The sequence below is a fragment of the Hyperoodon ampullatus genome, assembly GCF_949752795.1.
Source record: "Hyperoodon ampullatus genome assembly, chromosome: 2".
NCBI lineage: Eukaryota > Metazoa > Chordata > Mammalia > Artiodactyla > Ziphiidae > Hyperoodon > Hyperoodon ampullatus.
The window spans coordinates 104,620,584-104,635,061 of NC_136915.1; the positions used below are offsets into that span (position 1 = coordinate 104,620,584).

General features: G+C 45.3%; 1 protein-coding gene and 1 pseudogene across 2 annotated transcripts in view; both read left to right on the top strand.

Moving 5' to 3' along the window:
• The first annotated feature begins 2,905 nt into the window (after positions 1-2,905).
• Positions 2,906-3,995, top strand: LOC307069802 (WW domain binding protein 1-like; annotated as a pseudogene). The gene has a single exon. The product of its transcript is annotated as a WW domain binding protein 1-like (transcript).
• A 9,057-nt stretch (positions 3,996-13,052) lies between these two features.
• The window catches only part of TTF2 (transcription termination factor 2), a gene marked incomplete at both ends in the record, with an annotated part of 41,843 nt that continues 40,417 nt past the window's right edge, over positions 13,053-14,478 (top strand). The window contains 2 exons of the mRNA XM_079698496.1: positions 13,053-13,080; positions 13,160-13,262. Of these exons, the coding sequence (XP_079554622.1) occupies positions 13,053-13,080; positions 13,160-13,262 (131 nt within the window). The remainder of the gene's footprint in view (positions 13,081-13,159; positions 13,263-14,478) is intronic.

Below are 14,478 nucleotides of genomic sequence, written 5' to 3' on the forward strand. Positions count from 1 at the left end.
AGAAAAGACATCTCCCAGATGCACCTCACTTCCTTTTCTGCCATGCTTTGCAGGCTGGGATGTCAAGGGACAGCTATAGGTAGAGCATGCATGACCTACAGTGAGGCATTTGAATGAGAAGGAGCAACGTGGCATTAATGAGACTCCATGTGTGACTGAATGACAATGCCCAAAGCGTGATGACCAAGGCGCCATGTTTACCTGGAAGAGCGCTCTCTGGGTTGTGCTAATGTGTCTTCCTTGTTCAGCATTTTTACTGGCAACTTGGATGAAGTCAAAGTGAGCAAGCTTGTCAAGTGTTCAGTTGACACAGAGCCAGGAGATAGCACTAATAAGTCAGCTGACAGGAACAAGATTCAAAGAGATCTAGACAGGTTAGAATAATGGATCAAAACTAACAAGATGGAAGATAGAAGCTATAGTTAAGTTCAAGCAATTAGATGCACCAGGTAAGGGAGACGAGTTCATGCATGAGTAATGAAAGCAGTGGTTTTGGTTGATTGCACTCTTGATATAAATTACATATGTTTACATATATTACATATTACATATACATGTATTACAAATTACATATATTACATATTCCATATATTTACGTATTCCAAATTACATATTACATAGCGTAACATTTGTTAGAAAAGAGAGAGAGAAAAAATTTTTGCAGATTTATATTGCATACATAAAGTGGTCATATCCAAAAAAATAAAGGAGATAATTATCTCACAGTATTCTTCATACTGAATTCTATTTGAGATGACTCAAATTAAGCAAACATTCATTGAAAAATGCCCGCGAGGGGGCCTGGTGAAGAGAGAAGTAATTGAAGCAGTTGGAGCCGTTTCTCTGAGGAATTTGAGAATATGTGTAGAGTGTGGGGAGGATGAGATAGTCATATTCAAATATTTGAAAGTGACATTGAAAAGAATTAAGTGTCTTATGTGTAACTCCATATGACATATAAAGGGAAGTTTCAGACAGAAAGATAGATTTCTGCTCAATATACATTAGAGTTAATTGACATTTTGAGATACCCAAATAGAGAATTTGCTGGGACAGGAATTTTCTAACTTGGACCCATTAGGGATGATGTGGAGTGGATTGGGAGGACACACTAGGTGACGTTAGGGTCCCTTCCACTCTATGGTTTAATTTATTTCACTTAAAAGGTATGTATTGAATTTCTACACACCGTGTATATAGTAAGTGGTGAGAAAAACATAAGCTGCTCTCTTGGCACCTACGTATATAATCGATGGAGGAGACAGACAATCAACAGGTAAGCGACGACTTACTATAAACTAAATGCTATGTAGAAAGCAAACAGGGTGCTGAGATAGAGAAAGATTAGGAAGGCCCTCCATAGATAAAATGGTCAGGGAAAGTCTCACTGAAGGGATACTTAAGTGAGACCTAAAGGGTGAGGGGATAGGCTTTTTAAAGAACTAGGAGAAACACTCCCAGCAGAAAGCACAGCATGAACAAAGGTCTCCTTGGTAAGACAAAGCTGGGCACACTGAGGAAGGGAAAGCAGGTCAGGGTAGCTGGAACACAGGAGGCGAGGAACAGGATGGCAGAGGTGAGAGGGAGAAATAGGCAGAGCCAGATCACATGGCGCCCTGTGCGAACAAAGATGAGGATTTACACTTTTTTCCTAAGTTCAATGGAAAGCCACTAAAGAGTTTTAAGCAAGGAGAGACAGAATCTGATTCACATTATAAAAAGGTTGATGAGTTCTTTAAGACTGTTTTAGTACTGAAAAAATAGCAGAAAACAGAGGCTGTTCTGTTCCAGCACCTAGGTTAACTCAGAAGGGAAATGTAGGGAGAACTAGCCAGAACTCTGCCAGAGTTTCCTCAGCTCTTAAGAGCCCAGCCTCTAGGGAGGCTCAAAACATCATGGTAGAGGGATTTGAAGCACTGGGCAGTGTATTCATTCTCAACTTGAGAACCTGGAATCTACCTTACTGTCATTTGTGGCCTTCCAGAAGAAATGCAACTCAGAGTGACTGCCAGAAAACAAGTACAGAGCCACAAGTGACCTTGAGACTCTACATGATCTAATTTCTAAAGAGGCAAATGTCTTACAAAACAAGTCAGAAGAGTCCCTTCTTTCTAGTAATATTTGGAATTGGAGTTGAGGATAAGGTTAGAATTAAGTAAAATAACTAGAATAGAGTTAAGGGAAAAGAGATCTTGCTATAAAATTGACATTCGATACCAAAAAGGAAATGGGATGAATTTAAAAAGTACAAGAAAGGATTAATTACAGGAAGGTCAGAATTAAACAGCTAGATTGAGAACTAAGCAAGTTTAAGAGGTGCTGTGGTGAGGTGTGGAGATGTGGGTCCTACAACTGATAGTATAATAACATTGCAGGCCATATAGAAAAATGGGGATAAAGAGAAAAAAGCTACCAATAAGTCTTCCACCTTAATTGGCATTATTATTAATTTTGTGCATGTCTTCTGTTATTTTTCCCTTGCATCTGCTTTTCATATCTTTATTAGATTTTTGTTTAAGTCGTAAGAGCAATACATGTGAATTGCAGAAAATGAAACCTGCTCTGGTCTCCCAACCCAACCTCTCAGAGGTATACAAATGGAATATAGTCTTAAAAGTTAATAGTTTGTTAAAAGAAGTCAAAAGAAGATGAGATATATCTTTACACACATACACACACACACACACACACACAATGGAATACTACTCAGCCATAAAAAAAGAATGAAATTTTGCCATCTGCAGCATCATAGATGGACTTGGAGGGCATTATGCTAAGTGAAATAAGTCAGAGAAAGACAAACACTGCCTGATCTCACTTTTATGGAATATAAGAAATATAACAAACTAGTGAATATAACAAACAAGAAGCAGGAAGAAGAGGGAAGAGGAGGCGGTGGAGGGGGATGGAGAGGAGAAGGCTCCTGGGTGGCATGGCACACCTGCTCCCCCAGATGCTGCCCAGCCCCCTGTCAGCCAGGGCTGAACCCCCGCAGGATAAGGAAACCTGCGTGGGTCCCGACAATCAAAGCTACATCTGTGACACAGGACACTGCTGTGGACAGTCTCAGTGCTGCAGCTACTACTATGAACTCTGGTGGTTCTGGCTCGTGTGGACCATCATCATCATCCTGAGCTGCTGCTGCGTGTGCCACAACCGCCGAGCCAAGCACCGCCTTCAGGCCCAACAGCGGCAACATGAAATCCACCTGATCGCCTACCGGGAAGCCCACAGTTACTCAGCGCTGCCATTTTATTTCAGGTTTTTGCCGAACTCTTTACTACCTCCTTATGAGGAAGTGGAACCGACCTCCGACTCCTCCCCCACCATACAGTGCCTTCCAGCTCCAGCAACAGCTGCCTGCACAGTGTGGCCCTACAGGCGGCAGCCCCCCGGGCGCCGACCCCACTAGGGGCTCCAAGGGGGCTCAGAGCAGCCCCTCGTCCAGGCCCAGCAGAAGCAGCACGCGACCCCTGAGCATCGCTGACCCTGAGCCCTCCGATGTGCCAGCAGACCCCGCAGCCGCCAAAGCCCCTGGGATGGAGCCCAGCGGCTCTGTGGCCGGCCTGGGGGAGGTGGACCCTGGGGCCTTCCTGGACAAGGATCCCGAATGTAAGGAGGAGCTGCTGAAAGGGTGCAGCTCCGAGCAGGGCGGCGCCCTCCCTGACAGCAAAGACAAGACGCCCGGCAGACATCGCCGCTTCACAGGTGACTCGGGCATCGAGGTATGTGTGTGCCACCGGGGCCACCATGATGACGACCTCAAAGAGTTCAACGCGCTTATCGACGGTGCTCTGGACGGGGCCCCTGGACTTCTGCGACAGCTGCCACGCGCCGCCCCTGGCGACGAGGAGGAAGGGCTCTGCCAGCCTTCCGAGGAGCCGGTCCGGGAGCCTGGGCACCCCCACCTGCCACGGCTGCCTGCCTGCCTGCTGCTGAACACCATCAACGAGCAGGACTCCCCAAACTCCCAGAGCAGCAGCTCCCCCAGCTAGACAGGCCCTGCCTGTGCCCGAGAACTTGGCAACGCAACCAGGGTAGGGGAGCACCGTGAGAGAAGCATTAAGTGACTGTGTTCCTTTTTTTTTTTTTCTTTCCCCTCTGCTCCTGCGTTTTCCTGCATCTCCAGGTACAGTTTGGGGTGTGGGTGCCTCGCCCCCCATAGATACAGTGTCACAGAGGGCCGAGAAGTTGTCCTGTGACTCATTCCTCATACCCCACCCCGTCCCCCTTTACCTCTTTTCAAGTCACATGTCACTACCTGCTTGGGTCAGAGAGATGGGCGTCTCAGAAGCCCCCAAGGAGGGGATGAGACTGTGCCCTGAGGTGACTGTTGGTGATGGAGTGGATTCATGTTCTGGTGCGAGTTGATGAGAACCTCGACGCGTCTCAGTCCGAGAGAGGTGGCAGGTCTCAGCCCTGGATGAAGCCCCCAGAGGCCCGGGGATTGTCGCTTCTCGCTGCCAGTGTCTCCGGAGCCGGAGTTGGACCCCTCCTGTGGGAGGATGAGAGCTGACAGGCGGTTTCGTGGTGGGTTGGTAAAGGGCTTGTTCTCTCAAATTTCAGGTGATGAGATCAAAGTGGCACGATGAATCTTGGAGGGCCCCTTCCCAGCAGGTCCTGGCTGGCCACTGACTGGTTCAGTGTGGAAGATTACACCTGCCTTCTCTTTATTTTCTTTTTAAAAAAACAACAACAACAACAAAAGTGAGCTGAAAATAAGAACTTGACCAGTGGGCAGGCAAGAATTCTGTTTTAGAAAAGGAAAATTTGTGGCTTTTTCCCAACTTGGCCTTCAAAGAGTCCTGGCTACAGTTGAGCCAGAAAGAGATGTTTTGTGTGCAGGCTTGGCTGGGGGCTATCTCTGGAATTTCTGCGGGTGAGCAGGAGGCCCTGCCCTGTGGCAGTGGATAGAGGTGCAGCTTACCGCATCTCTGCCCTTTGATCTGTGCCCACAGGTGACCAGTACCCTCCCCCATCCCAAGCACACGTCTGCCGGCCTTCATGTCTCATTGTTCTCTACGAACAAATGAGGAAGCTGTGGGTCCTGAGAAAGGGCGGTCCCGCAGCCTGACTCTCACACAGTATTTTCTCTTGATTCTGAATAAGCTGTTTTGTTTATTTGTTTGTTTTCTCAGACTGACCATTTAGAAAAAAATGCCTTGGTTATCTGTGGTTTTCGTGCCCTTTCCCTGCTCCGTGCCCCCTTGAGTGGGGTAAGTAATTTTTGTAGCCTATGTAAAGTGTCTATGTGGCCCAGGTAGGAGGGTGAAGGCAGCCACCCTGAAGGACCACAGGATCCTTATTACTGTAGTTTGGCTTCAAAAACCAGTTGAGCTTTGACAGGAATAATCTGAATGGAGAAAGCCAACTGCTGAAACTAACATTCCCTGTCCAGCCCTGTTCATATGAAGAGTTTGGTTCTTCCCCCACTGTTGGACGATGATGTTCAGACTAGGCATTGATATTATGGTAAGAAAGGAAGGTATATATGAATACACATGTATATATGTGTATGTGTGTATATATGTATACACACACACACACAAAATAGACAAATCCAAGGCTGTGAGGTGAACGAGTGTCTGAGTTTGGAGTCCACAAAACCAAAATCCACGTTGCAGTCCGTATACAGCGACTTTTTGGATAACCCGTGTGTGTCTGTCTGTTGTGTGTGAGCCCGCAGCCCTGTTTTCCTGTGACTACACTTTGAACAGCAGCCACTCTGCTCACGTTACCCACGCGTTTGGAGCAGGAGCAGCCCTCTCAAGGTAATTTCTTTTACGCATTTACTGTTTGCTGAGCAAATGTCTGTGCACTTGGGTGTACTCAGCAGCGCTGTTGGCGGCAGTCCCCACGTTTGCCAGAGACACTGTGCTCCAAGTAGAGGTTTTACTCTACCCATCACTGCAATTTGCACATTGCTCTGTGGAGACTTGGAGGCCTGTGTTCTGCTCCCTGTAAACGGAAACGTGCTCTGAGCCTGTCTGCCTCCCTCGGCTGCTCCTGGCCCTCGGCCTCAGCCCCTGGGGGTGTCCACAACAGCTCAGGACAGCAGGCCAGAGTGGAACCTCAGACAGGAGATGGATTGGATCTTTAGTGTCCAGCTCGGACTGGCGGTGGCCCAGATGTCAGCCCTGCCCAGAATTGCCAGGAGAGTTTGGCAGCCACCACAGTGCCATAGGGCTTACCTCCCTCTGCTGAGGTCCAGCGCTTGGCCGATGTGTGGCGAGAGTGGCCAGGAGTGTGCCACAGCCCTCAGATGCCTTTCCTGCCACTTTTTTTTTTGTTTTTTGTTTTTATCCCAAACAATTCACTGAAGTGTCTCAAAGGAGATCAAGTTTTACCAAAATGAACCCTTTTTGAGTTAACTGGTTGAAGGGATGGATTCTGGCCCTCTCAGGATTCCTTCTCCAGTCAGAGTGGGGACCTGGTCCACGTGTTTACTGCTGGTTTTACTGCAGCATCCAATGCGAAAAGCATGAGAAGAAAATGCAGCTGGTGGAGCTGGGTTCAAGTCCAGAGTCACAGTCTGGCTCCTGCTACATGAGGCTGCCTGTATGACGAAAGATGGAAGTAAGGAGCTGAAGGACTCGGGAGGGGGCCGGGGAGATGTGTTCCAGGTGAATGAGAAGAAAGGGGTTGGTCGAGGGTTTGGTGCTACAGTCGGAAGATTTGCAAATGCTAACACATTCCCCTGTGAGGCACATCACCTTTTGTCAGTTATTGCGAATATGTGTATTTTAAGCAATAAGATTCAGCTGGTCAGACTTTTCTGTGCAGTCTCGGTGATGCATTTCCTGTGCTGTGGTTGTTCTGAAGACAGGGTGGCTCTAACCACTGTGAGAAGCCCAAATAAGATCGATCCCCGAAAAAAAGAAAAAAGAAGCAGACTCACAGATATAGAGAACAAACTAGGAGTTACCAGTGGAAAGAGGGAAGGGGGGAGGGGCAATATAGGGGTAGTGGAGTAAGAGGTACAAACTACTATGTATAAAATAAGCTACAAGGATATATTGTACAACACGGGGAATATAGCCAATATTTTATAATTACTATAAATAGAGTATAACCTTTAAAAATTGTGAATCACTATATTGTACACCTGTAATTTGTATAATATTATTATACATCAACTATACTTCAATTAAAAAGAGTTAATAGGGGCTTCCCTGGTGGCGCAGTGGTTGGGAATCCGCCTGCCAATGCAGGGGACACGGGTTCGTGCCCCGGTTCGGGAAGATCCCACATGCCGTGGAGCGGCTGCGCCCGTGGGCCATGGCTGCTGAGCCTGCGCGTCTGGAGCCTGTGCTCTGCAGTGGGAGAGGCCGCGACGGTGAGAGGCCCGTGCAAAAAAAAAAAAAAAAAAAAAGAGTTAATAGTTTGTTGTTAAAAACATTTTTCAAAGGACTATAATTATAGTATATATGCAATTCTATTACTTAACATTCTACAAACATTAACATTATACATTAATATTTCTTTGATCTCCTTGAGTTAATAACAATTAATGTCAATTTTGCTTAGGTTTTAGTTTAAGTTTCATACAGACCTTTAAAGGAAAAAGCCTTTCAAGACCATTATAAAAGAGGAAGATGGTGGCTAATAAGCACATGAAGAGGAGCTCAACATCAATAGTCATTAGGAAATGCACATTAAAACAAGCTGAGTGGGCTTCCCTGGTGGCGCAGTGGTTGAGAGTCCGCCTGCCGATGCAGGGGACACAGGTTCGTGCCCCGGTCCGGGAAGATCCCACATGCCGCGGAGCGGCTGGGCCCGTGAGCCATGGCCGATAGGCCTGTGCGTCCGGAGCCTGTGCTCCGCAACGGGAGAGGCCACAACAGTGAGAGGTCCGCGTACCACAAAAAAAAAAAAAAAAAAAAAAACAACAACAAAAAAAAACAAGCTGAGTTATCACTTCACAGCTGCTAGAATGACTATAATAAAAAAGACAGACAATAACAAGCGTTGGTAAGGATGTGGAGAACCTGGAACCTTTATATGTTGCTCTTGGGAATGTAAAATGGTACAGTCACTTTGGAAAACAGCTGGTAACTCCTTAAAAATTTACACATAAACTTGCCACCTGACCAGCAATTCCTCTTAAGGTATCTATCCAAGAGAAATGAAAAAAAAAAGTCTATATAAAGTCTTGTTAATATTCGTAACAACATGATTCCTAACAAACCCCAAGGGAAAATAATCCAGATATAATGGAATACCATTCAGCAATAAAATGATTGAAACACTGACACACACTACAACACGGATGAACCTCAAAACATTATGCTAAATGAAAGGGGACAGAGGCAATGGACTACATATTGCATACTCCATTTATAAGAAATGTCCCAAAAGGCATACTTATAAATACAGAAAGCAGATCAGTGGTGGCCTTGGTGCTGGGGGTGTTAGTGGGAACTGACTACATACAAATTTGAGGGAAGTTTTGGGGGGTGATGGAAATGTTCTAAAACTAGATTGTGGTGATGGTTGCACAACTTTATAAATTTGCTAAAAAAGTATTGAATCGTACACTTACCAAAAAAGAAAAGTGGATGAAGGAGGGCCTGATTTGAACCATTTTGGGGATAATATTTTAAGACCAGTGACATTTGGAACGTAATACAAAGTACGGTACAACAAAAGAATTTGTAAAATCTCTTCACTTTCCCAATTATAACCAGATTGGTCTTTCCTATATTCTCATCCTGACTGTGCCTTTATCAAAGTTTAAAATGGTCGTATATTTGAAAGGCACAAAATAAAATGAAATCGAATTACCGTTACATATCGTTAAATAAAAAGTGAAAACAGCAGAAAAGGTGGACCTTGTGTTTGGCTTTTATGTTAATATGCTGCTACCTAGTGATCATTTATAAAATGGCAGGACTTGGGTTTTTTTTTTTTTTTTTGTCTTGGATTTGTTGAGCCACATCTGTATAACAGAAATATCTGAACGCTTGGCTATTTGTAGGTTAAATATCTAAATGAATCACTGAATAATTTATGCTTCCTAAAAATACTGTGGTGGCAAGAACTGGATTGGGAGTCCCCCCAAAACAGCTTCCAGTCCCTGATCTGTCCAGTGTCAGCCTTCTGACTTTGAGCCAGGAATAGGTTAATCTTCTGGTTCCAAAGTTCAAGGAGAGGCTCTGTAAGGAAGTGGCTAATAGCATGGCCTTGGGGCAAGCTCCTTAACTACTCTAAACTTTGGTGTCCTATTTTTAAAAATGGGGATAGAGGAATACCCCCTTTCAGGGTACCTGTGAGAACTACATGTAAGAATGCGTGTAAAAGCACTTATCTCAAAATATACTTCAGAAGTTAGGCTACAGTGATGTTTCCCTATAGTAATAATGTGCCTCATGGGGACAAAAGATCCTTTATCTACTGTTTAAAATTAGTTACCACTCCCCACCCCAAAGCAATGAGCAAAAACCCAGAAGGATATAAATTCGAAATATACTTAGATTATCAGCTAATTGGAAAAACATATTTGGACAATTTCATTTTTTAAAATAATGAGTAAAGGTAAAGGTTGCATAGAACTTGGAATTTTACAAATAACTTGAAATTTGGACTTGCTGATTATTTTAAAACAATCCAGACAGTGACAGGGATGTCAAGGGGTGACTTCTACCTGGTACTCTCACCACCAGTATCTTATGGATGCCTGTCATGTTTAATATATGCCAGCCAGCACAATTCTGACCAGATAAAATACAACTGTTTCATTTCCGCAAGAATTAAAATGAGTGTTTGTTCCACTCTGGATTTTATTCCACAAGTCAGTGAACCATTCTGCTTAAGGATTAATACCATCTAAAACTAAAGGGTTTCTACTATTTACTCCTTCATCCATTAATTTCCTTAGGATGTCAAAACATCTAGGTGATTGATCTTGGGTTTTATTTTCCATGCAGATGTTTTGGCATTGCTTATACAGTGTATCTTTGTCTTTAACAGCTTTATTGAAGGATAATTTAGACACCATAGAATTCACCTATTTAAAGTGTACAGTGCCCTGAGTCTCAGGAAATGTATATAGTTGTGCAGCCATTACTACGATCCAGTTTTAGAATAGTTCCATCACATACTTTACGTTTGACCAGCCCCATACAGAAAGAATTTATTGGCTCATTAACCTGTGGATTTAAACTATCTAGCTCTAGGACCTAGCCTAGCCATTCATTCTGAATCAATCAAGTTTTAAAGAAAAACAAACTCAAAGTCTCAACTTTACTCAAAATAGGGGTCCATAAAGCACATCGTGTCCAAAGGGCTCTCCAAGAGTCTACAGGCTAATTACGGATATAAATTAAAAATAAGTAAATATATACATACTAATGTATGTATTTTGAAAAGTGTATATTGTATAATTCACTATAGTTTATGCCAATATTATGGCCACCTTTCACAAAAAAACTTGTTTGTATTTTCACTCTTATAAATATGATTAAGTGGGACAAACTGTCCAGAGCTTAAACATTTTGTTCTAGCATATCCCAAATTTATGGGAGAAATATTTCCCCTTTCTGTGATTTGGCTGTGCACACTTTCATGGGGTTGAACCTGATACTGGCTTGAATACTTGCAGAGGAAGAGCTTCTTCCTCAATGGGATATTTAAGAGGCCCCAATTTTGTCTTATTTGTTTCAAAAAGACATTATTCAAGAAATGATTAAATTATCATGCCCCTTTTCCTGCAAATCCAGTATTCATGGTCCTCTTTTCTTAATACAGCATCTATTAAAAATGTGCATAAAAACTCTCAATGCAAGAATACAATCTGGGAATAATGAAAATGCCTCTATTTATTTGTTTTTTGCTCCTTTCCTGTCTCTACGTTTATCTATAGGTGTTTCAGAAGGGATAGTTATGTATAAACTAACTCCACGTTGCTTCCAGACACATCTTTATCTAGTCCTACAGAGTTTACTGCTAACTCCACTCATCTTGACATTTAAATAACTATTTTACATTGTTATTTAAGTGTTCAATGTGTGCTAGTTCTGTCTCCTCCAAATATTGGGCAAGCTCTTTGTGGTTAGAATAGTCATCTTAGGGCTTCCCTGGTGGTGCAGTGCTTGAGAGTCCGCCTGCTGATGCAGAGGACGCGGGTTCGTGCCCCGGTCTGGGAGGATCCCACGTGCCGCGGAGCCGCTGGGCCCGTGAGCCATGGCCGCTGAGCCTGCGCGCTCGGAGCCTGTGCTCCACAACGGGAGAGGCCACAACAGTGAGAGGCCCGCGTACCGAAAAAAAAAAAAAAAGTCATCTTAAACTTTGTGTATGAATAAATGAATTGTATATTTCTCAAGCACGTGGTCCACATCAGGCACACAAAAAGCTATTTAATAAGGACTCATTTAATTAATAAATGATACCTTGGGGCTTCCCTGGTGGCGCAGTGGTTAAGAATCCGCCTGCCAGTGCAGGGGACATGGGTTCGATCCCTGGTCCGAGAACATTCCACATGCCACGGAGCAACTAAGCCCGTGCGCCACAACTACTGAGCCTGCGCTTCTAGAGCCCGTGCTCCGCAACAAGAGACGCCAAGAGAAGCCATCGTAATGAGAAGCTGGCGCACCACAACGAAGAGTTGCCCCCGCTTGCCGAAACTAGAGAAAGCCCGCGTGCAGCAACGAAGCCTCAACGCAGCCATAAATAAATAAATAAATAAATAAAATCTATTTTAAAAAATATAAATGATACCTCAGGTTTGTCTCCCCTCCTCTGGAACCCCTAGGACATTTACATTTATCATATAGCCCAGATTTCCTAGAATTTGCAGATTTCCTGTCCTACGTTCTCCATAAGTACAGTTGCACACGCCATGTGTCTGGACATATGGTCCTCAGTAGTTGTAAGACGAAGCCATCTTTCTTGCAATGTCTCTGATTTCTATTCCTCCCTTTTTGTTGACTAAGAGATCTGATTACGATTTCAAATAGTCCCTTTTCTTTTAATTTCACCCTCGATTTTTAATATTACAAAAAGCATACTAGTAGAAAAAGTCTGACAATACAAAGTGTGCAAAATAAAACTCCCTTTCACCAAAGGCAATCTATTTCTCCTGTTGTTTCCACTTTGACATTTCTAACTCAGGTCTCCTACAATGAGCGCCTAGAGAACATTCAGTACACAGAGGAGGCAGCTGCGCTGTCCCCTGGGCACCCGTCGGCAGACGGCCCACTCGCTAATTCTCTGACCTCGGGTGAGTCACTCAACCTTCTATGAGTGTCGGGGGTCCTTAAAATGCTGCCCATGTCACCAGGTTGTCAAGAGAGATAAGTATGGGTTAGCGCTTTGTGTTGTGTAGCCCTAGTCTTTATGCCTGCTTTATGATAGATTTGCCAGTTCACCCCGCAGCTTTAAAGGACGCCCCATCGGCCCCCACTCGCGCCCCGCCCCTCGCCCCTAAATTGCAAATCCAGTGCCTCCTCCTGCGGTGGCCGCTTCTCAGGGACTCCTCCCCTCCCCAGTGACCCCTCGCGGAGGCAGAGCGCCCACTAGCGCCAGGCCTCGGCTCGCAGATGACCGCGAAGCTCCAGGCGCTCTTGGTCTCCGGGAGAAGGCAGCTTTCTTTGCAGAGGAGTTTGTAACGTCTGCTTCCTCTAGGGCCGCCTCTAGATCTTAAATGAATATACGCTAGAGTCGCCCCGCTCACAGTCCCGTTCTTTCGTCTTCCAGGACCTGCAAAACAAAGCTTCCCTCGGCCCGGAAGCCCTGCCAGCCGCCAAGCCTCCGTCTAGCACCAGCCACGCCCCACCAGCCAGACCAGGTTCCCCCCTCCGCCCCCTCGCCTCATTTTTTATTTCTGCGCGCCGCGAGCCTAGGGCGTCTGTGATTGATTGGAGGTGAGCACACTTCCCGTCTGATTGACTGATAGTAGCTAGGGTGGGTGGGGCTAAGGCCGCGGCGGTGAATTATGGGGGTTAAGACTACAGGAGGTGGGTGACGATTGGTTCCTGAATGAGGAGGGCGGAGTAAAAGGCGGAAGCAGGCGTTGGGGGGGGGGTGGTTTCGGGGAAGAGGAAAGAAGCAGTGGGATGGAAGTAGTTAGGTGTCAGCAGCACGGTAGGAGGTCAGGGTGCTAGGGTCCTTCGGGGTCTGTTAACCTAGCGTGGCGTAATCATTGTCGACCTTCTCTCCTCAGGGACCTTATGTTTTCTGAAGACCGGCGTCCGAGATGGCCCGAATAAAGGAAAGAGCTTCTACGTGTGCCGGGCGGACACATGCAGCTTCGTGCGGGCCACCGAGTAGGTCTCGAGCTGGGCACGATTCCCTGCGACTGCGCGTGGCCTCCCAGGAGGAGTCTCCGGCTCCCCGCTTCCCACAGGGACGAGGAGAGCTGGGACCCCTGGTCTGCGGAGCCAGGGCCCTTTAAGTAGTTGGTAATCCCAGGAAAGTGTGGCATGTTAGGGACACGCTCCGCCACTGCTTCCTGTGTGACCCAAGGCTGGTTACTTTCCATCTCTGGGCCGCCAATCCCCTAACTTATTACATGGAGGATTGGCTACATCTGGATCCTTCTGGTCCTTTTCAGTTCTGGATTTCTGTTCACCTGTCAGGCCTTGACCCTCCCTTCTCCTGCTTGAACTTTACCCCCTTCCCATTTAAGTGAGGCATACAGGCATAGCAGAAATTAACTGGCGCCAGCTTTGCACTAGTTTTAGGCCGAACTGGTTTTTACTTGTTTTAAAATTTTTATTTATTTATTTATTTTTGTTTGCATTGGGTCCTCGTTGCTGCACGCGGGCTTTCTCTAGTTGTGGAGAACGGGGGCTACTCTTCGTTGCAGTGCGCAGGCTTCTCATTGCGGTGGCTTCTCTTGTTGAGCACAGGCTCTAGGCACGTGGGCTTCAGTAGTTGTGGTGCATAGGCTCAGTAGTTGTGGCACATAGGCTCAGTAGTTGTGGCTTGCAGGCTCTAGAGCACAGGCTCAGTAGTTGTGGCACATGGGCTTAGTTGCTCCGCAGGATGTGGGATCTTGGAGGACTAGGGCTCGAACCGGTGTCCCCTGCATTGGCAGGCGGATTCTTAACCACTGCGCCACCAGGGAGGCCCTCCAACTGGTTTTTAAATGTTTGAAGTTAAAACACTCTGGTAGTCAGATTAACAGCCCCCTTTAAAAATAGTATTCTCTGCATTTAAGTGGTGAGATTGATATTCCAAAGAAACAAATTACTTTAGGGATTAAAGCTGAAAGAAACATCAGAAATCTGATTCAGCAGTCTAGTTTTTTACAAAGGTGAAAGCTGAGACCCAGAAATATTAAGCATCTTCTTTGAAGTGAGGAAAGTTAATACTGTTCTCATAAAGTGTTGTTAATGTTTTCACAGTACCAAGTGTCCACAGTTTCTATGTGAAATTTTAAACTGTCACATCATTATGCATTTTTCTTGCTTTCTACTTAACTTGGTTTAGAAAAGGTATTTTTCTACATACGTAAGGCACATAATGGATATCAATACT